The sequence below is a fragment of the Trachurus trachurus genome (assembly GCF_905171665.1).
Source record: "Trachurus trachurus genome assembly, chromosome: 5".
Taxonomy (NCBI): Eukaryota; Metazoa; Chordata; class Actinopteri; order Carangiformes; family Carangidae; genus Trachurus; species Trachurus trachurus.
The window spans coordinates 3,881,924-3,902,956 of record NC_139896.1 but is presented as its reverse complement, the minus strand read 5'-3'; the positions used below and the strand labels follow the sequence as shown (position 1 = coordinate 3,902,956).

The following is a 21,033-nucleotide window of genomic DNA, read 5'->3' as shown; positions in this document are numbered from 1 at the left end:
ATAGCTAGCATCTAAAATAGTCATAATATAGGGCTGCAGAAGAAATGAACTACCCTACATTAATGGTCCAGGTTTAGGACCCAAAACGAAAACAAATTTGAAGCAAGAAGTAGATTAAAATGTGAAATATACCCAACCCTATAATGATCTGTAAATGTAATCATATTATCCTAAGTGGTTATATACAAAGGATATATAGATCTCCCCCCCTCAGAATGACTTCTTGAACATTAGTTTGAACCATCTTGTAGTCCAATGTGAGATGGATGATTGTTCATACCTAATAAGATCATGTTATTTTATGTTTACTTGGTAGAAGGCCCTTCAGTTTTATTTAATAGTGTTTTTTACTGTGAAAAACACAGTGGGACAGGTAGGATATTCAGCTATAGTCCCAATAACTGTTTTTGGGGGGCGCTGTTTGCATCAGTCCACCAGTTGCTTGCCGTGATCATATAGAGTAGTTACGTAAGAGAAAAACAATAGCTAATATATAAAGTATACGTTTTTTTAAAGGTGAGTATAATTATTCATTTCTGTGAACAAAAAAAAATAAGCTAAATCTTCTTACATCGTTATTTGTATCAATGAGTATTTTTGCATGTTGTACTTGTCATGTTTGAATGTCATTGTTAAAAAACAAAAAACTAGACCATCCTAATTGGAGTTGAAGGATGGAATATGTAACGATAAAGACAGCGAGTGATGCTGTTGTAATTTACTGTCTGTCTGTTTCATCCACATCCTCCTCTTCCTCAGTTTTAATGCTAGATGAGTGAGGTGGGTGTGGCTTCCCACCAGCCCGACCATCCTGACTGACGGATCTCTGGATGACCTTGTCCCCACCCCTGTCCCTGCGCTCACATACACCACAGCAATGTCACATCTGCCCAGCAGCTCAGTCCGCGACCATATGAAATGGGTTTGTTTTGAGAACACCAAAGTGGTTACAAATAACTTTAATTGCAGTCTTGTGTCACTCAGGATGTTGTCGTTGATGAGTAGCTTAGTAAACGCCATGTGACTGGCAGTATTGTCTTTTAGAAAGCAGATCATATCAAATTGCAGACTGTTTTTAAATGTTTGATCCAGCTGTTAATGTGGTGTTTTCTTTTCTTCTGCTTCTTTTTTTTTATTTCTTTATATATTTTGCAGGCGGGGCTGCTTGGCTGCGAAGCTGTCCTCTCCAGCATGGCCCTGATGCAGGCCAGCTCCATGGCTGCTCCGCCCAAGAAAATGATGGCTCCACTTGGCCATGGACCGCCACAGAGAGAGGGACCTGACCGTGGTCCCCAGAGCCACATGATCCTCCCGTCTGGAATGAGCTGCCCCCCCCTGGTCAGAATCCCCTTGGGAAATTCACAGTGTTTTAATTTTGTGAAGGGTGTAAACCATTGGCTACGTGCAATTGAAAATTTAATCATGGGAGGATTTCCCCTCCTAAACGCACTCACAGTGATTTATACTTTAAAACAAAACCCAGTTATTGCTTTAGTGTTGTGTTAGTGTGTATATTGTCATATGTGATATGTAAATCCAAGCTTTAGAAGAGACAGTTCTTCTACATTGACAAAACACCGCCCCATCCAACACAATATATGGAAATTATTCAGTTTTTAAACAAATAATATGTTAGTTTTACTGAAATCCGGATGAAAAAATGTATAAACTTCAACCATTTATTGCTGTTCTCTCAACTGGTGGTGGCAAAAATAAAACCCACATAATAGAGGTGCAGAGGTGGTAGTCGTGTTCAGATACTGTGTGTGTTTTTTTTTTTTAGTTTTAAAGTGTACTAGTTCTTAAAATAGAGAAATAATTGACTTTTTCTGACTTATCCGTAGCTTATCCGGAAGGAAGGTGAATTCCAAGCTCCCCGCCTGCTGGATGAGAAGGAGATGAGGGCCAACGAGGACATGCAGCAGAAAAAAAAGAACAGGAAGTCAGTGACGCCCTGCAAAGTGAGAGAACAAGAAGGAAGGGGAGGGAAGGTCAGTGGCTATGGCTCACTAAATGGGGGAATGGTCTCTGCGATTAATGTCCATCAAGACTTTTATTTCATAAAACTCCTTAAAGTCTTTTAAAATCGCTCAAAACGTTTTGTTTTTTTTAGGTTTGGTTTTGTTTTTTTTAAGTTGAAAGCATTTAACTACATTCAAGTGGGCCTGACTTGGTGGAGCTTTCATGTGTGCACATTTTGTTTGTGTGGGGGTGGGGGGAGGAGTTCAGGGAAGATGTGGAGGGGGTGGAGGATCTCCAGAGAGGAAAGAGGGGGAGGGGAGCAGAGCGAAGCGGAGCACAATAACTGCAGTTGTGTGCATAACAGGGGGAGCAGTAACATGAGGGCATTAGGCCATTGGAAGGGTTTGTGGGGTATTTCTCAATTCACATGTAAATTACATTCAGTAAAAAAAAAAAAAGCAGCAAAAACTTTAGGTTCTTACTTTTTTTTTAGTTTTTTTTTTTTACCACAGGCAGTTTGGGTTAATGATAAAACCAAAATAAAAAGCTTTTGCAAACTCGTGCCCGGCGGCGGCGATTAGGATGACATTTCAGAGGTATTCTAAATTTTTAGCTGAGCCTTAGCGGATTGATTGGGAATATGTAACAAACACTATTGTTTGGTTTTGTTTTTGTGTGTGTTAACATGTAACACATCAACGTGTAATGATGATGAAACAAAGAATGAGCCATTGCTATTGTTATTATTATTGTTTTTTTCGCTGTCCTCCTCAGGGTGCAGGTGTAGATGAGAACGGTCCGTCATCCAAAGTGCAGAAAAACTTTATTTGTGATCACTGTTACGGAGCATTTAGGAGCGGATACCACCTGAAGAGACATATCCTCATTCATACAGGTATGGGTCGTGCTCGGAACAACTCGACTTCTTTCTTTTTTTTAACAGCCTAAAACAGCTTTTCTTTTAAAAAAAAATAATGCCTTGAATATATGAATCATTTTGTTGAAAGTCCCTGAGAGCTTGAGTTGGATTGAATCTGGGAGTGTGCAGCTGCAACTGTAAAGGTTTTTTGAAATGGCCTGCTTTAAAAAAAAAAAAAAAGAACAAAAAAAAAAAACATAATAGCTTTTGCCTCACAGCTAATCGGTGGTATCTGTGGGGACTTTAACTAAAACTGGTGCTCTTCGGTTTAGGGGAGAAGCCGTATGCTTGTGCCGTATGTGACATGAGGTTTATTCAGCGTTACCACCTGGAGAGACACAGCCTCATTCACACGGGTATGCGTCCCTTAACCGTACCCATACTGCATAAATCTGACTACCTCTGTAGTCTGTCACTTCAAATCAATGGACAGATGCTCAGGGTTCATTTTGTCTGTGGACAGTAATTTCCAACAAAGCCACCCCCCCCCCCAACCCAACCCCAACCCCGCCCCCTCCAAAAAAAAAAAAAAAAAAAATCTGTTCAGTCCAAAAATATTAAAGCACAGTATTTGTCTCACAAATGTTGGTCCCCAAAACACCAGAAAACAAATTTACACATAGTAATTCAACAGTGTGGTCCAGTAGTCCCAAGTCCACTGTTAAAAACTCAGTTATTTTTATCATATTTTCAATACCGACTAGAAATGTTTGCAATATTTGAGAATTAGAAAAAAAAAAACCCAGAGATGCTGTGATCGTCATAAACTCTCTTTGCAGTTTCAATCTTTAAAATGATTGTTTCTCTGTTCATTTGGGTTTGTATTGTTGATTTTAAGTGGCTTTGGGTCACTGTAAAACATACTACACTCAGGTTTATAATCCTACATGTAAAACCATCTGGCTTTTATCTTTTCTTTTTATGTTTTGCATCCCAGCTGGTTGTAATCACAACTACACGACACCACCCACAATGTTCAACCATCTAATAATCACTTCCATTGTAGCATTCATAGCATTCATAACATCTCAGTTGTATATCAAAAGCACCGCTACCACATTTCTCTCAGATTTACATCAGATATCCTTTAGACAATCGAGTATGTGAAGTTATTTCCAATATATTATAGCTAACAGGGAGAAAACAAAGAGTTTTCTCTAACAAGACTTTTTGATAGTGGACTTTGAAGTGGACTCAAGACTTGTGGACCCCAGATGTTTGTTTGTGAGAGCCTCAAAGCACAGGCCGCAAGGAAAACAATGCAAGATTTATTTTATTTGTTCATGTGTCATTATTTTCCCCCCTATGTAATTATTATTATTATATTATTATTACTTTGTCAGTGAAAATAACTGCATGGACATCAAAGGACTATGTTCTTTATGGTTTATGTGAAGTGAAAATTGAGAACAACATTTATGCATAGTGTCAATATTTTGCGTTGCACCCTTTCACACAAAATTTTGTTTTTCATTGTTTTTAAGAAGTGTGCACTGTGGGTAAGTCAACCTCCAACCTCGTTCTTCCAAGTCAGTGACTACTGCCCCAGTTTCATACCAGGAGATGATACACAACTCAGTTGGCATGGTTTTTATATATATATACTATATACGTATGTGTGTATATACAGTATATTATGTTATTAAAACACATTATCACAGTAGCTTAAGTAATCAGTCGCTCTTTGTGGCACAACACACCAAATATGTTATTCCTGTTTGTTTTGTTCCGTTTTTTTGTGAATTTAAATTTTTTTTGTTACATTTTCGATTATTTGATAGACTGACTAGCTAATAATGTTATGCTCTGTGTGTGTAGGGGTGAAGCCGTACGCTTGTTCCATGTGTGACATGAGGTTTTTCCAGCGTTACCACCTGGAGAGACACAGACTCACTCATACGGGTATGCGTCCATTTACCGTACCCAGTTCAAATTTATTATGTAACTTTATTTAAAACAGGTAGTGGTCTCATTTGCGTTCAGTATTTCCTATTTTAAACAATCCGAAAAGCATACAAGCAAAAGTGCAGGTCCCGTTCAGTGACTTTTTTTTTGTGCATATACATTTTATAGGGGTCGTAACAGTAGCTAATGTAGAGCTTTAGCCTTTGGTAACATGAATTTAAAGCCACCTTTTCTTTTTATGTACTTGATCTCAGGCAGTTATCATTTATATATTCAGACATAGTATAGAAACATTTTTTGCAGTCAAATAAATCAATAAATGAGAATATCAATAATAGGCCATTTTATTGTCACACACTGTATCAGTAGATATAAGGAAACACTTTTAATTTACTCTAATTGCCCCCATTGTACCATCGCAAAACGCTGCTTTATGGTGCTACATACTAGTGAACAATAGTTGCTCCCATGTGGCGTGTTATGTTTATATTATAACACATCACAGTATAGCCATTACTAATGTTTTGTTATTAATTTGGAGCTCAGTAGGATTTCTTTTTAAGGAAGTAAAACGGTTTTGCAGCTGCAGTATGAGGCGTGGGTGGTTACTAATTAAATTTTCAGGAGAGTAGTTTGATTTTCTTGTGTGGGAAACAATTGATTTGAAGCAGTAATGTCAGTGTTTAACAACGGGCAGAAGTTTGTACTTTACTAAAATACTGTTGTCGACATTGAAAAGCAAAAAGATATTTATTTTAAGTCCCTGTTTTTATGATTAGATTAGAAAATGTTAGAGGAATGTGTGTTTCAGTTTTGTAGTGTTAAGTGTTGGTGCCACTACTTCTGCCTTTTTCATGTCTGGATACATATAAGTGCGTGTGTCCTGTTTAGTTCATTGTATTGTTGTTATAATAATAATAATCTTTTTATTTTATTTTTATTCACATAAAACCCTTTGCTCTGTGTGTGCAGGGGTGAAGCCATATGCTTGCTCCATGTGTGACATGAGATTTTTCCAGAGATACCACCTGGCAAGACACACTCTCACTCACACTGGTAGAAGTTTTTACTCATCTCCCCCTCAACGACTGTACCGGGGCAGGGGGGGGTTTATTTATAAGAGTGATAGACTATTTGCCCCCTCGTGTTTAGGCAATACCTACGCACGAGGGGGAGAATAATCTATATATTTAAAGAAAGTCATTTGTGTTCATCAATATTCTTGATAAATGAATTCAAGTTTAGTTTCTCTTTAATTTTGATGTAATGTTTTTAGACCAGTTGGCCTTTGAAATGAAGTTAACGCCCCTCTGATAAAGGGCCATGGTAAATAGTAGGGGAATAGTCCTTTGATGTCCACACTTTACTTTGCATACAGACTAATTAATGGCTGCGCATTAATTAATGTTTTCTAAGCTGTATAATTGTCTGGCTTTTGAAATTTTTAAAGATTGTGGAGAGTGGCGCAGTTTTGCTTGTGCAGATGCTGCTGTTGTAAGATGAAGGCGGAGATCAGATTGGAAGCTTTTGACAGTCGTTGCTTCAGGAGTGTGAGAGGAAAAAACCAACAAAGCACACTTTGTAACACTGGAGAGCAACACACACTCTTCATACCACCTTGAATTGGTTGTTAAACCGTTGACAACTTGCAGTAAGATGCAACGGATCTACTCAACTCAAATATTAGTAGGGCTGGGGTTTATCTTTTCCATCTGAAAGATCGGATATCAAGTCACAATCCTTAACTTGATCTTTTAATCTGTGATAATCACAGCTGCTGTTCACATGTTTTGTTCATTCACTGCTGAAATGTTCACATTGATCGCAGTGCTTAAATTATCACCCACGACTGTACTGATGGAGTTGCACTGTTACGCTGCGTTCGAGACAACTCGGAGTTTCCCAATTGAGAACTACGATATCAGACTTGTGAGTGTTCGAGATGCACCATGTAAGAAAAACCAAAAACATGGCGGACCGGGACAAACGTTGCATTCAAAGTGCTTCACACAGCTAAGGCATTAAAACATTACAAAGGACACAAAAACAATAAAAAGGAAAGAAGTATTTGAAAATAATGAAACTGACTATTTAAAATCTAAATTCTCAGTAACCATAAGTAAATGTTGTATATTTTATAACTTTTTAATGTATTCTGGCATTTAAAAATGCATTTTAATCGATGTTTTACCATTGATGGTGTAGATTTGATGTAAACATGAGGTGGCGATTCGATTACACTTTTTCAAATAGGAGGTCAGAAAATCCCGGGTTACGAGTTGTCTCGAACGCAGCATTAAACTTCTAGAGTGGGTCATGTTAAATAAATATTCATTCATGTAACTGCTTTTGGGTCAATCTTTAAGGTAAATATTAACATTTTCAATAACGCACCAGCGTAGAGAGTCTTCAATCTTTGTACAATTTACAACACTAGTTGCTATAAAAACTGGAATATCTCTAAATGAATCAATATTGAATTGAATCAATTGGAATTGAATCATCAGTGATCCCCAGCCCTAACATATTTTACCGTGCCCGGTGGAGAAAGTGTGCTGGTGTTTGTGCCTCAGCTGGCCAGTGTGATCACCGTCCTGACGCTCACCTGTTTGTCTTTCCAACGCGCTCAGCTTATTATCCTGTTGCTGCTGCTGCTGCTTTTGTTTTATTCATTTATTTATTATAAGAAAGAAAGAAACAACTGCTCCCCTGTTACAACAGAACAGAACAGAACAGAAGACACTCTGCTTAATTAGACGCCCCCCTCCCCCTCCACCACTTTTCTTTTTATTTCTGCATGACTGACTGAAGCTTGACTGGATTTGATGTCGTAGCGGTTTAATGCCTGTGAATGATGCCTGTGAAGGATCGATCGTCCTTAGCTAATGTGGAAACTCTTGTGTATGTACGTGTGTAGGGGTGAAGCCGTACGCTTGCTCCATGTGTGACATGAGGTTCTTCCAACGTTACCATCTGGCAAGACACAGCCTCACTCATACTGGTACGGGTCTGCTTACCCCCGACTTCACTGGGGCAGTGGTGTTTTGTAGACGTACATTTTTAAACTCCATGAAAACAACAACAGTGTAAAAAAAAAACCAGAGTTAGTTTAGGCCAAGACAACCAGCTGCTTCAAATTAGACAAAAGATGTATCCAGACATGTGTTGGGATGGTAGGATATAAATCATGTGAATACTTGTATACATTAGAGGAGCATCTGAATATTGCACAACTTCAGCTTTTCCCCTGCTGAATACTTAAAAATAGAAAAAAGAAGCAAAAATACATTGATCTACCTGGAATAACCCAATCTCAGGCTGTTGGAATAATTTGTAGAAGTAAAAAAAACAGCTATTTGATGCATATGTGTTGAAAACATTTATTTATTTATTTCTGTTTCTGTTTCTGTAGCTTGCATTTACAAAAAACTTTCTGTGTGTGTGTAGGGGTGAAGCCATACGCTTGCTCCATGTGTGACATGAGGTTTTTCCAACGCTACCACTTGGCAAGACACAGCCTCACTCACACGGGTATGGGTTTTTACCCCCTTCTTTGTCGCATTAGAGCCCAAATACCCAGTTTTTAACTTTTTAAAGTTTTAAGTTTTATTTGTCCCCTTCCCCTTTTTTGTTGTTTTACAGAATGAGTCAGGTTTTTATTTTAAAATATTCATAAGCATCGAGCCGTTGTAACCGGTGGAGTGTACTGGAGCAGAGCTATTGTCTGTCTTAACCCTTTATGGGACTATTTTGGACATTATTTTATTAATTTAAATACTCTGTGGGCATTGAAAAGCATAAATATATTTTTTATCATTAGATAGAAAATGTTAGTGGAATGTGCTTTGAGTTTAGTCGTGTTTAGTGTTTGTGCCACTACTTCTGGCATGTCTGGATACATACAATAAGTGAGCGTGTCCTGTTCAGTTCATTGTGTTGTTATGATTATAATTATTTTATTTTTATTTTATTTATAAAATCCTTTGCTCTGTGTGTGCAGGGGTGAAGCCATATGCTTGCTCCATGTGTGACATGAGATTTTTCCAGAGATACCACCTGGCAAGACACACTCTCACTCACACGGGTAGAAGTTTTTACTCATCTCCCTCTCAATGACTTTACCGTGGCAAAGGGGGGGTGTTTATATAGTGATATTTATTAAAAGAAAGTAATTTGTGTTAATCAATATTCTTGATAAATGAAAAGAACAAAGTTTAAAGTCTGTGTAAAGTGAAACTCTAAACCATCCTGTTGAATTTGAACGCTAGAAAAATTGGTTTAGTTTGGGAAATAACGTTTTAAAAATCATGACAAAATGACGCCTGAGCTTTGTCACATTTCAACTGTCAACCAAACACCACCAAATGACCAAACGTTAAAGGGATAGTTCAACATTTTGGCAAATTTGCCCATTGCCATAATCCCTATAATCATAGCAGTAGGTTCGTTACATTTAATTGTCGGTGCAAGCTGTTTTTAGAACGGTGGAGCAGAGCTGTGAGCTGCTCAGAGCTACGCTACGGAGGCTCATGGGATTTCTTGGTTTCCCTCATCAAACTCCATCAAATACACAATCCAACAACTCCACAACGCTCTGGTGGACAAGTTGTGACCTGCACATTCACCACGCTATGAGATAATAACACAACGTTACCAGACAGAGTTGTTGTAGAGGGAAATACAGAGACTGTTGATGAAAAACTGTCCCTGAAGGTAACGCACATCAGCGGTTTTGCATGAATTTACCTCTAAAACAACTCTGTCTGGTAACGTTCTGGGTTTTTTTTTCTAGGGATTATGGCAATGGGCCAATTTGCCAAAATGTTGAACTACCCCCTTTAATGCGAACTGTCACATCATCGTACCCGAGCAGCTACGGGTTTGTCCTGCTCTGATTCTGAATATTTCAGACACACACATTTAGCAGCGAAGAAAAGTAAACACAGTGTGATTGAGGCGCTGAAGTGTTGGTACCTTAACCCGAAAAAAACAGAAAACATAAGAAACATTTTCACCCTCAAACTCCACAGTTCAGTTCTACATAGTTATCATTATCTTTTCACATGTTTTCAGCAGCTAATATTCTAACTTATTCATTCATAAATATGTTGAAACGATCAAATCTCGTGTTTCACTTTACACGGACTTCAAGCAGTTGTAGGTTTTTTTCTTTGTCCTCTCTGATGTGACACATGTTTCTGTATGTTTTTAGCCCAGTTTGACATATTTTCTGTACATAGACCATGAGCACTCTACTTTTTTTCTAAAGTTTGGTACTGTATGCGTATGTTTAGGGGTGAAGCCATACGCTTGCTCCATGTGTGACATGAGGTTCTTCCAGCGTTACCATTTGGCAAGACACAGCCTCACTCATACTGGTATGCTTGAATTAATTGTTCCCCTTTCACTATGAAACCTTTCATATAAACCTACACATGATATTTTTTATATATATATAATTTGATAACCCCCTTTTTATAGATCTATATATATATATATGATACCATAATTATAATGCATTTCCAAAAAAAAAAAAAAAAATGTTTAATAGCATTTTTAGGCTTTGTTGGAAAACTGTCCACTGAGAAAGTGACTCTCTGTGTTTTCTGATTAACACTGTAATGGTACTACTGCATGTTTATTGTACATACTCATTGAAAAACACATTACACACATAAAAAAGGACTCTATGCAGGAAATGGGTCGAAAATTGTATCGGGCAACATTATTAATTCATCCAAATAGTGAATCGGTTGCATCCTGAACATTTTTCAGGGATAATAATGACTAATATTGATGCAGAGTCTTTTTTTTGTGTGTAAAGTCTTTAACATATATATATTTTTATATCTTGTGATTACTTGAACTTCACCAGTGTGTTGAAATGTCTCTAACACCACCTGTGCTCTGTTTAGGGGTGAAGCCGTATGCTTGCACCATGTGTGACATGAGGTTTATTCAACGTTACCAACTGGAGAGACACAGTCTTACTCATACAGGTACGTCCTCAGTGTTTTGACCCTCTGTCTGTCTCTCTCTGTCTCTATCTCTCTGCTCCTGCATGCATGCGCACACATGTATTCATGTTTTACATGGCTGCTTCAAACTCGAGTTTGTATTGCTTTCTGCCACTTTATTGACAAGTTGCTAACGTTTCATGTTTAACACTGACAAGGAGCTTCATCAGCACGAAACACAATAATAACAATGATGTTGTTGCCGAGTCTTTGTTTGTGAAATGACATGATGACCATGAAGCAAACACATTATTCAATTTATTTAAAAATGGTTCATTTATTTAGCTTTTAGATGTCTGCAAGCCAAAGTTTTTAATGTATATGAACTAGTTGGACACATCCATCACAGAGGACAGAGCCGGCCCAGTGGCGGCTGTTAATGAAGAATCTGTCAAGACTGTGATTCATTGATTCGACATTTTAGATTTATTTTGTAGCAGAAAACACCAATCCCATTTAGTTTTTTTTGATATCGTCTATACTAAAATGGCCTAATTCTCATGCGTAAATGAAATATGTAGCGGGTAATGGCATCATCGACCCAGTTAATGACGGCTTGCAGACTCCAACTATTAGTTTTTGATTGAAGACAAACAGACTCAAACAGAAACCTGAGTCTATAACTATTTGAACATGTAACATTATTAAAAACTGAGTAAATCTATGTAGAAGGAAGTTCAAACTGGGTCATGGAAGGCGTTTCCTCCTTGTTTATCCAGTGTCAGTGTCATAACCTGGAAAATCCCTGAGTCTTGTTCCTTGTTGAACAACTCCGGATAATGGTTGTCAAATTCTGAATTAAGGAGTGTGTGAGTGTGACACGGCCGTGTGTGTGTGTGTGGAGGTAAATCGCAGTGTCAGGACTTCAAACTTGTGAATTTTAAGCGATTAGAGAAGAGAGATTAAGATTAAAATGTGCAGAACGGACCCTGAATGCATCTTCGTCATTGTGTCATTTCACATTCAAAGTAATGGTGAGGAAATAACACTTAATCCTCCCATTCACTTTTATTTCTATCAAATTTGAAAGATGGTTTTGTGATTTTTACAACAGAGTTAATGCTTTAAAGTTAATGCTTGTTGTTTTTATTTTGTATAATTGATAAATTAGGTGTTTTTATTTGTGATGTGTTCAGGGCATTTTTTCTTTTTGTTTCCATGAATCAGCTTTTTTAACGCTAAGTCACAAGAGTTGCTCTGTCTAATCTAAATGTGTTGTGCATAGTTGTTTACCAACTGCCTAAAATTGTCTAATCTCTGCGATCAGCGTGAAAAAAAGTTGAAAGAAAATCTGTTGTTGAAATTATTAATGCACACAAACAAAAAAAACAAACTCTATTTGTGGTCGTTGTGAACTCGTCCATCAGGGACCTCGATTTCTTCTCCTCAATTCTTTGTCATTGTGTGATTTGGAAGTTTTTTTTTTATTTTTTTCAATTTAGGTTTGAGGATAAGATAATGTTGCGGCTTTATACAAAATATTCAGATTCTGATTTGGTCTCGGACCGTTTCGTCAGTTCGTCAGGCCGTCTTTACACTACATGATTCAAGTGACCCAATTTGTATCTGTGACATAAACGTGTAAACTTATGAAATCGGATATTGTCAGATCAGATTCAGGCCTCCTCTATAAGTGGAAATAAATCATCTAGACGGATCAGATGTTTCCTGCTGGCATTGCCCAGTCGTACATCATAATAATGTGGGGGTAGCGTATTTTGATGACATTTCGCTAAAGCGATCTAAGCTGCAAACGCCCCCAGGCCTTCATGAAAATGACCGGACTTTCTCTCTATTCTCTCTCCTCCAACTTAAAAAAAATGCAACCAATAATATTCTGCGTACCTCTGAAAATGCTTCGGGAAAACAAAATCGCTTGACATATTTTTGTCTATTTCGTCAGCGTCCATGTTTGTCTACCTGCGTAGCCAAAACGCAAAGCAAAACAGGTGTAAATTCATATATGGGTCACTCACTTCTAAAATAAAACAATCAGATATATAGGCAACCAATCAGAATCTGGCATTGCGACCTGTAGTGTAAAGACCAGCCTGAGTCTCACACCTGCAATTATGTGTGAAAATGTCTTTTTTTTCCCATTTCCAATTGGAATAAACAGATTTTTTTATGTATTTGAAGCATATTTGAAGCATGCTGCAAGCGCACAAACCAAAAAAAAAAAAGCAAAAGCGCTGATGAGTGCAGCCAAACTTTACTAAGCAATTTAGTAAAGTTTATCAAAGTGATCATTTTTGGCAGTTGAGTCCTTTCCATGCTAAAGTTGGTACTTTGTGTGTATAGGGGTGAAGCCGTACGCTTGCACCATGTGTGACAAGAGGTTTTTTCAGCGCTACCACCTGGCGAGACACAGCCTCACTCATATGGGTATGCGTCTGCCAATCTTAACCCAGTCACAAGATTAGGTGATGCTGCAACATGTGAATGCTTGATGATCTTAATCTTAACATATCTGTGTGAGATTTTCTTTTATTTTCAAGTGCTAAAGCCAGTCAATGACATCATCTTATTATATTACATTACATTATTCTATATTATATTGTACCCCTGTGAGCTATTTTAGGGTATGACATTGGTTATTAACCACAGATATCAATTTAGCCCAGACTGTAGTGCAGATCTATTTATTTCTTTTTTTTCTTTTTGTGGCAGAGACAAAAACATTAATTTTCTTACTACTCTGCATTTAGGTGTGAAACCTTATGCTTGCACCATGTGTGACATGAAGTTTTTTCAGCGTTACCACCTGGCGAGACACAGCCTCACTCATACTGGTATGGGTCCGTGCACCTAAGCCCCATGACAACATGTGTTGACAAAGTGTTAGACATCAGAGTGCACATTTTGCAATTTTATTTTATTTTTTTTTAGATTTTTTATTTAGCTCATCACAATGTCAGAAATGCAGTTTTAAAAAAAAGTCCTCACATAGTCTGTATCATCAGGAAAATAGATCAGTTTGATGTTTGTTGGTAACTGCAACACTATGAAAGGATAAAGGAGCTTTATTTTGTTTCATTTTTTATTTAATTTTTGTGTTTTTTTGTGCATGAATTGGCAACTGTGTGGTTAATAACCAATAACGTAAATATTAATTCCTACATTTAAACAATCAATTTAAAAAATGGAGAGTGAGGCAAAGTAATATAATATTGCTACTTTGCATTTAGGTGTGAAACCTTATGCTTGCACCATGTGTGACAAGAGGTTTTTTCAGCGCTACCACCTGGCGAGACACAGCCTCACTCATATGGGTATGCGTCCGCCCACCTTACCCATGTCACTGAGATCAGACTGTACTTTTATATTTACATTAGAAAGTCAACCAATTGTCAATATTCTTTTAAAACTGACCAGTTGAACGATTTCTCCTTTTTATTTTTTATTTTGTTTCATTATTGTTGATCAGGCCTCCCCTACATTATGTGCATCAATCAAAAAAAAAAAAAAAAAAAGCAAAGCAACATTAATAAAGTGTTAGCGTGTGTGTAAGTAAAGCAGTGCAGGACTGCAACATCATCAGCTCATGTGATGTGTTTAGTTGTGGATTTGGGGAATTTGGATTAAACATTTGGATTTATTCTGTTATTATTGGATTTTATTTGGAGGAAAAAAAACAAAACATTTAAAAACAAGCATTTAATTTCTTAAAAAAAAAAAAAAGTGGTTAACAACCCATCAATTCTGATTAGATGTTAGTTAGGTGTGTATTGCTTATTGATGGATTGTGAACACACACACTCACACAACACACAAGAAAAACAACAACAAAGTGTGAAAATAATACCTTAATGCTCTGCGTTTAGGTGTGAAACCTTTTGCTTGTACCATGTGTGACATGAGGTTTGTTCAGCGTTACCACCTGGCGAGACACAGCCTCACTCATACGGGTATGCCTCAGTGCACCTGCCCTTCTCACCTTTCTGCAGGTCATTTATTGTACATAGACTTTACTGTGGTAAATGTATCAGCAGCGCAACAGTTTCAACTCAGGGTTTAGTGTTTTTTATTTCTTTATTTTCCATTTTAAAGAAATCAAAACTAGTTTGAGCAAAGCTTACAGACATTTGAGATGTCCAATACTTCCTGAAGATTACACAAAGTGATTTAAGGTAGTTTAATTGATGTTGGGCACCAAAATAGACTAGAAAATGAAAACACATTTGGCTTCTTCCTGTGCTTTTTAAATTCACCTGGGCACCACAATTGCATATTAATGAAATATTTAATCAGCCGATCTTGTAAGTGGTAAAAAATCTCACCACTTTACCAAATTGAAAAGTGCTTTAAAGCTTAAGAAAAATGCTTGTTTTCCTATCAATAATTATGAACATGAGGGACATGAAAGTGAAGGTAATGATCACAGTGCTCCAGGACTGTGATTGTTCCTCCTTAAGGATAAAGATAACAAATCATTTTGATTGGTGATTAAAGCTAAAGTGGTCAGTCGTAGCTGCCTTTTGTTGGTAAATTAAAGAAACAGTGGATATATCTTTCTTTTTTTTAATATTAACATCTATTTCTCTTTGCATGACTTCGCAAATGTGTGGTTAATAACCAATAGCGTAGGTGTTTATGGTAAAGAATGGATGGAAAGTGAGGTAAAGTAATATAATATTGCTACTTTGCATTTAGGTGTGAAACCTTATGCTTGCACCATGTGTGACAAGAGGTTTTTTCAGCGCTACCACCTGGCGAGACACAGCCTCACTCATATGGGTATGCGTCTGCCAATCTTAACCACCAATCACAACATTAGGTGATGCTGCAACATGTTGAATGCTTGATGATCTTAAAGGGATACACCAACATTTTTTTAACGTGTCTTGCCTCACTCCCGAGTCCATGACAAGCAGATGGACACCATCCTTTCGACTGTGCGTGCAGTAACAAGGGAGATACGGGCAGAGCTGGCGCACCGCTAATTAGCTTAGCTCAAACACTGGAAGTGTATGGGTAGTGTTAGCCTGCCTCCACCTAAAGTCATCAGAGAAACTCTTCAGCAACTCTAAATGGAAACCGGCGGGCCGATCTTCGTCTCAGAGCTGACAAAACTCTCCGGTAAGGCATCTTGAGCGGTCAAATGCCGCTAACGGGACGAGATCGGTCAAAACGGAGGGTTCAAGCAAAGACGGTTTATTTTGGTTCAAGCTAGCTACATCGAGGGTAGGTTAGCTTCCTATTTCAAAGTAAAAGCACAAATTCTATCGTCATGGTTTTCTGTATGTAAAGGGCAACGGGTGTTTTATTTTGTGAAAGTAACCGGAAGTGCGTTGGTCACAACGGCTAGCTTGAGTAGCGCCGAATTCGTCCGAACAAAATTGTAAACAGCTGGTATTTAGACAAATTAACGACACACTGCTGATCTAAACGGCTACTTTCTCACCTAAACATGTTTGAAATGTTGATAAAGTGATATATTTTCATATATCAGAGTTTAGAGCTGAAATGAAATCAGCTTCTGAGGAGGCAGGCTAACACTACCCATACACTTCCAGTGTTTGAGCTAAGCTAATTACGGGCGATACGGCTCTATCTCCCTTGTTGCTGCACGCACAGTCGAAAGGATGGTGTCTATCTGCTGGTCATGGACTCGGGAGTGAGGCAAGACACAAAAAAAAAAATGTTGGCGTATCCCTTTAATCTTAACATATGTGTATGAGATTTTTTTTATTTTAAGTGCTAAAGCCAGTCGATGACATCATCTTATTATATTATATTACATTACATTATGTTGTTATACTATATTATATTGTAGCCCTGTGAGTTATTTTAGGGTATGACGTTGGTTATTAACCACAGATATTAATTTAGCCCAGACTGGTGTTCTTCTTAAAATCAGTAGTGCAAATCTATTTATTTATTTTTTTCTTTTGGTGGCAGAGACAAAAAAAAATAATTTTCTTAATACTCTGCATTTAGGTGTGAAACCTTATGCTTGCACCATGTGTGACAAGAGGTTTTTTCAGCGCTACCACCTGGCGAGACACAGCCTCACTCATATGGGTATGCGTCCGCCCACCTTACCCATGTCACTTAGATTACAGACACAAGTCAGCTGTCACTCTGAACCGCAGTTATTATTATACTGTAAAAAAAAAAAAAGAAAAAGAAAGAAAAAAGTCACATTTCAGCTTTAAAATCAGCCTTTACATGTATAGAAATACAGGGCTGTGACATCATCAGCTCATGTGATGTGTTTAGCTGTGGATTTGAATTTTGACACAAATTAAAAATGTTTTTAAATTGGATTTCAAGGAAAAACTTTACTTATTCTCATTCTTATTATAAGTAGGAAAAGTGGTTAACAACCCATCAATGTACATAAACAGATGTTTAAAGTTACACACTTGATTGATTGATTCATGAATTGACTGATGGATTGTGAAACAAACTAAAAAAAAAAAAAAAAAGTAATATATTTTAATGCTCTGTATTCAGGTGTGAAACCTTTTGCTTGCACCATGTGCGACATGAGGTTTGTTCAGCGTTACCACCTGGCGAGACACAGCCTCACTCATACGGGTATGGGTCCGTGCACCTGCCCCCCTCACATTATACAGACCAACATTGATTATTAATTATTTTATTGCCAGTTTATATATATATATATATATATATATATATATAAAAAACAGAGATAGTTGAAGTTGTTGTTTTTCCGGTAGGTAAATTGACTATTTCTGAACTTAAAAATAGGATATGTAACTAAAAACTGATTATTTCCCCCCCTCCTCCTCCTCCAGATTTGTTGTTGTCGTCAACTTCTGTAATTTTAACTTTTCTGTTGTTGTTTAAGCAGAAATCTAGAGACACCATGAGCTGTGTCTCTGGATAATGTTGGTGAGAATCCTTAAAAAGAAAAAAAAAATCCAACATTCAGGTTGATCCGTTTGGTTAGATGTGGTTTTATCCTTTGGTTTATCAGGGTCAGACCTTGTTTACCAGACTTTAGAGTTTTATTCTTTCTTTTTTCCCCCCTTCTCTTTAGTTTTTAAATTGCCCCTCAGATAACAAAGTTAAAAAGGGAAAGCACAGGAAACCGTCGTCGCCTCTTTAGTGAGCTCCAGTTTGATGTTAATAAACTTGGCTCCAGCTCCATGTGGGAATTTCTGCCCTTATTAAATCCTGGCTGCAATTCATGGCACAGTTCTTAGTCCTATAACAGAGAGAGAGAGAGAGAAGAAATAAGAAACAAGATAAACCAAACTAGTAAGTCAGGGAGATGCTAAAAGTAAATATGTATGCAGGGCTGACAGTCATGTGACATAAATAATGAGCACAAAAATAAAAAAAAACACTGTTTTTCTAGATTTTAGATCAGAAACCCAACACCTACAATGATTTAAAAAAAAAAAAACAGGCCGTGTGAAAGAATTTTTGTTTTATTTTTTGTTCTTTTACAGATCCACACAGTTTTATTTCACCGTGGCAACTTGTCAAATCTTTTATCTTTAACAAATTGACATCCAGGGACCGATCCAAGAATCTCAAACTCACATTGTAGAAAAAAAAAAAAGGAAAAAAAAGTTTAATAGTGACTGTAAATCCATGCGTAATGGACGGGAGGATGCTGAAATAGTCTGGTTATCGCTGTGTCGAGTGAGGAAGTAGTAACATAGACATATATACATGTTGATCTTGGTGATTTTTTGTTTTGTTTGTTTTTATTTTTTGCTTTGAAGCCATGTGTAGCTCCACATTCACATTATTACAACACAATTGTAATTTGTTTTTAGCTGCATGTCTGAACATTTCAACATATTTCTCCCCCCCCAAAAAACACACACATACACACACAAACAGGAAATGCACATCTCATACTTGTAGTCATTAGAATGAGTCATTAATCTCTTGTCCAGTGTTTTTAGTGCCAGTGTTAGTCTTGAGCTTTAAAAAATCAAACAAAGTTGTATGTATTGCACATGTGGGTGGTAGGGCTAATATATTGCTCTGTGTGTGTAGGGGTGAAGCCGTATGCTTGTTCCATGTGTGACATGAGGTTTATTCAGCGTAACCACCTGGAGAGACACAGCCTCACTCATACGGGTATGCGTTCCTTTACCGTACCCTCGTTGCTGAGGGAGGCTCTGGCGCCTGCAGCAGCGGCAGCAGAACGGGCGTCTAACCACAACAACCACAACAACAAACTCGAGTTTGGATTGTCAAAGTCATTTGATGGGATGTTGAACCAGCCTCAAAAAAGTACTTGTCCCCAGTTTTTTTGGGGGGGAGTCTTCTATGTTGCGTAGATCTGGGCCATGAAATCAAGAAATTCCACTCTGATCTACACATAATGAGTTGATGACGAGGCCTTTTTTTTGTTTAGAAAATCAATATCATCATTTGTTAAAAAAAAGAAAAGAAATGTAACTCTTAGGGCAGCGTTTTCCAACTTTGTGTGTAACTGTTGGAAATCTTAAGTCTGCAAAAGAAAAGATTGAGTAAAGTGAAGGTTGCACGCTGTTTGTGAGTTCCAGACTCTAAAATTGATGCATTGACTGTGTATTTGTGTGCTCTTGTAGGAGAGAAGCCATTTGCTTGTGACATGTGTGATATGAGGTTTATCCAGCGCTACCACCTTGAGAGACACAAGCGTGTCCATAGTGGGGAGAAGCCTTATCAGTGTGAACGGTGCCAGCAGGTATGTGTCTACGAACATCACACACACACACAGGTAGCTGTTTTTAATGATCAGATTTTATTTTATTTTCAGAATTTTCCTTTCAATAATGCCATAAACATATACAGACAAACAAGTTAAAGTTAGATCAAGTAGAAACTGATAAGAAAAGAATAAGACAAAAATCGATAACCCTTTAATACAGGCCGCTAATTACATGACAATGTCAAGAAATAACATGTAATTGCGTCATCTCTAGAAATAGCCATCGCCTGGAAATAACTGATTGTAATTTACAATTTCATGGACTTGGTATAGAACAATTCTGGCCTTTCCCAAAAAATTCAAAGCATGAAAAGCATGTGTAATCTTTTGCCTTTATGAAAAACATTACCATGAAACTGGCCGTTATTTCTAGGCCGTTTCTTGACATTATCACGTAATTAGAGGCCTGTAAATTAAAGGCTTACCCAAAAATCAAAACTTAAAATTTATATAGAAAGAAAGATAAGAAGCAGATCAAGTAATGTGTCGTTGCGTTTATTAACATTTCTTAGCATCAGTCAACTCAATCTGGAGCCGTCTAATCCATCAGAGGCTGAAACATGTCCAGAAAGTCATGTCATTTCCCTTTAAATGGGCACTTAGTCTATCCATAGGGGAAAAATCTCCTCTTGCACTGAGAAAAACAAAACAAATATATTTCCCCCAGTTTTAAATAATAACATGATAAAGATCTCCATACTATTTGCATAATTTCTCCATTGAGCACTGTCATGATCAGACTAAACCTGTAGGTGGCAGTGTAACAAGAAGCATGGAGCCACGTTGGCCTCTTCATGGTCCTGAAATAAAACAGCAACATCACTTCCTGTTCTTTCCTGTTGAATCTAAAACAATCATAGAACAAGATTCATTGGTGTGGACGGATAAAGAAGAGAAGAATCTCTGAAATTTGGCCTTAGAATATTAAAAGTGACATAAATCACAACAAAATACAGATGTATGGGGGCATGTTGACCTCTAAAGGACTTCCTTCATCAAAAGGAAGGCTTAACTCTGTAGGAGTAAAGTTTCAGTAAAAGCACTCCTCCCCCTCCTCCGCTCCTTATAATAATGAAGCAGCTGCATTTGCAAGTGCAAACAAGTAAAAGGCTCCTATAGCATCCACAGTAAATAAAGGTCACACACCTGACGTCAGTTCATTTTCTGCTTCATATGGTGACGTTCAGGACTCTAAAACTCTGAAAACATGAGTTTTTATCAACATTCAGTGACAAACAAACATGTAAATCCACTCCAATCGCTGCAGTTACAGAAAATTCACCTGAATGTCACAAAAATAACATGAACGTCAACATGTAGGGAGAGATTTGTAGTTTTTATTATGTACATAAACACACATACACTATATTATCCCATTTTTGCAAAGTCAAAGTCTGTCTGTCAAATTGGAAAAAAAATTAGGCCAAACTATTCTTGTAGTTTCCATATGCTGTTAAAAATGCCTCTAAATGCCTCTTCATCTTATAAATGTCAGAAATAATCATTTTTCTGTGGCCTAAAATTGAATTTTCTTGTGGATAAAA

At 37.4% G+C, this 21,033-nt stretch overlaps 1 protein-coding gene across 25 annotated transcripts in view; it reads left to right on the top strand.

Annotated features, from left to right (window-relative positions):
* Nucleotides 1-21,033, top strand: part of znf740a (zinc finger protein 740a) — a 28,171-nt gene that overhangs the window by 2,879 nt on the left and 4,259 nt on the right. For 2 of the 25 annotated variants that reach the window (XM_083971807.1, XM_083971796.1), the window contains exons 2-22: nucleotides 760-922; nucleotides 1,156-1,338; nucleotides 1,845-1,991; nucleotides 2,737-2,857; nucleotides 3,154-3,237; nucleotides 4,700-4,783; nucleotides 5,759-5,842; nucleotides 7,704-7,787; nucleotides 8,234-8,317; nucleotides 8,787-8,870; nucleotides 10,081-10,164; nucleotides 10,702-10,785; nucleotides 13,105-13,188; nucleotides 13,512-13,595; nucleotides 13,992-14,075; nucleotides 14,628-14,711; nucleotides 15,457-15,540; nucleotides 16,744-16,827; nucleotides 17,263-17,346; nucleotides 18,787-19,026; nucleotides 19,347-19,465. In XM_083971807.1, the coding sequence (XP_083827933.1) occupies nucleotides 878-922; nucleotides 1,156-1,338; nucleotides 1,845-1,991; nucleotides 2,737-2,857; nucleotides 3,154-3,237; nucleotides 4,700-4,783; nucleotides 5,759-5,842; nucleotides 7,704-7,787; nucleotides 8,234-8,317; nucleotides 8,787-8,870; nucleotides 10,081-10,164; nucleotides 10,702-10,785; nucleotides 13,105-13,188; nucleotides 13,512-13,595; nucleotides 13,992-14,075; nucleotides 14,628-14,711; nucleotides 15,457-15,540; nucleotides 16,744-16,827; nucleotides 17,263-17,346; nucleotides 18,787-19,026; nucleotides 19,347-19,465 (2,115 nt within the window). In that variant the 5' untranslated portion in view covers nucleotides 760-877. The remainder of the gene's footprint in view (nucleotides 1-759; nucleotides 923-1,155; nucleotides 1,339-1,844; nucleotides 1,992-2,736; nucleotides 2,858-3,153; nucleotides 3,238-4,699; nucleotides 4,784-5,758; nucleotides 5,843-7,703; nucleotides 7,788-8,233; nucleotides 8,318-8,786; nucleotides 8,871-10,080; nucleotides 10,165-10,701; nucleotides 10,786-13,104; nucleotides 13,189-13,511; nucleotides 13,596-13,991; nucleotides 14,076-14,627; nucleotides 14,712-15,456; nucleotides 15,541-16,743; nucleotides 16,828-17,262; nucleotides 17,347-18,786; nucleotides 19,027-19,346; nucleotides 19,466-21,033) is intronic. The other 23 variants (XM_083971814.1, XM_083971798.1, XM_083971797.1 and 20 more) reach the window with 23 other exon arrangements.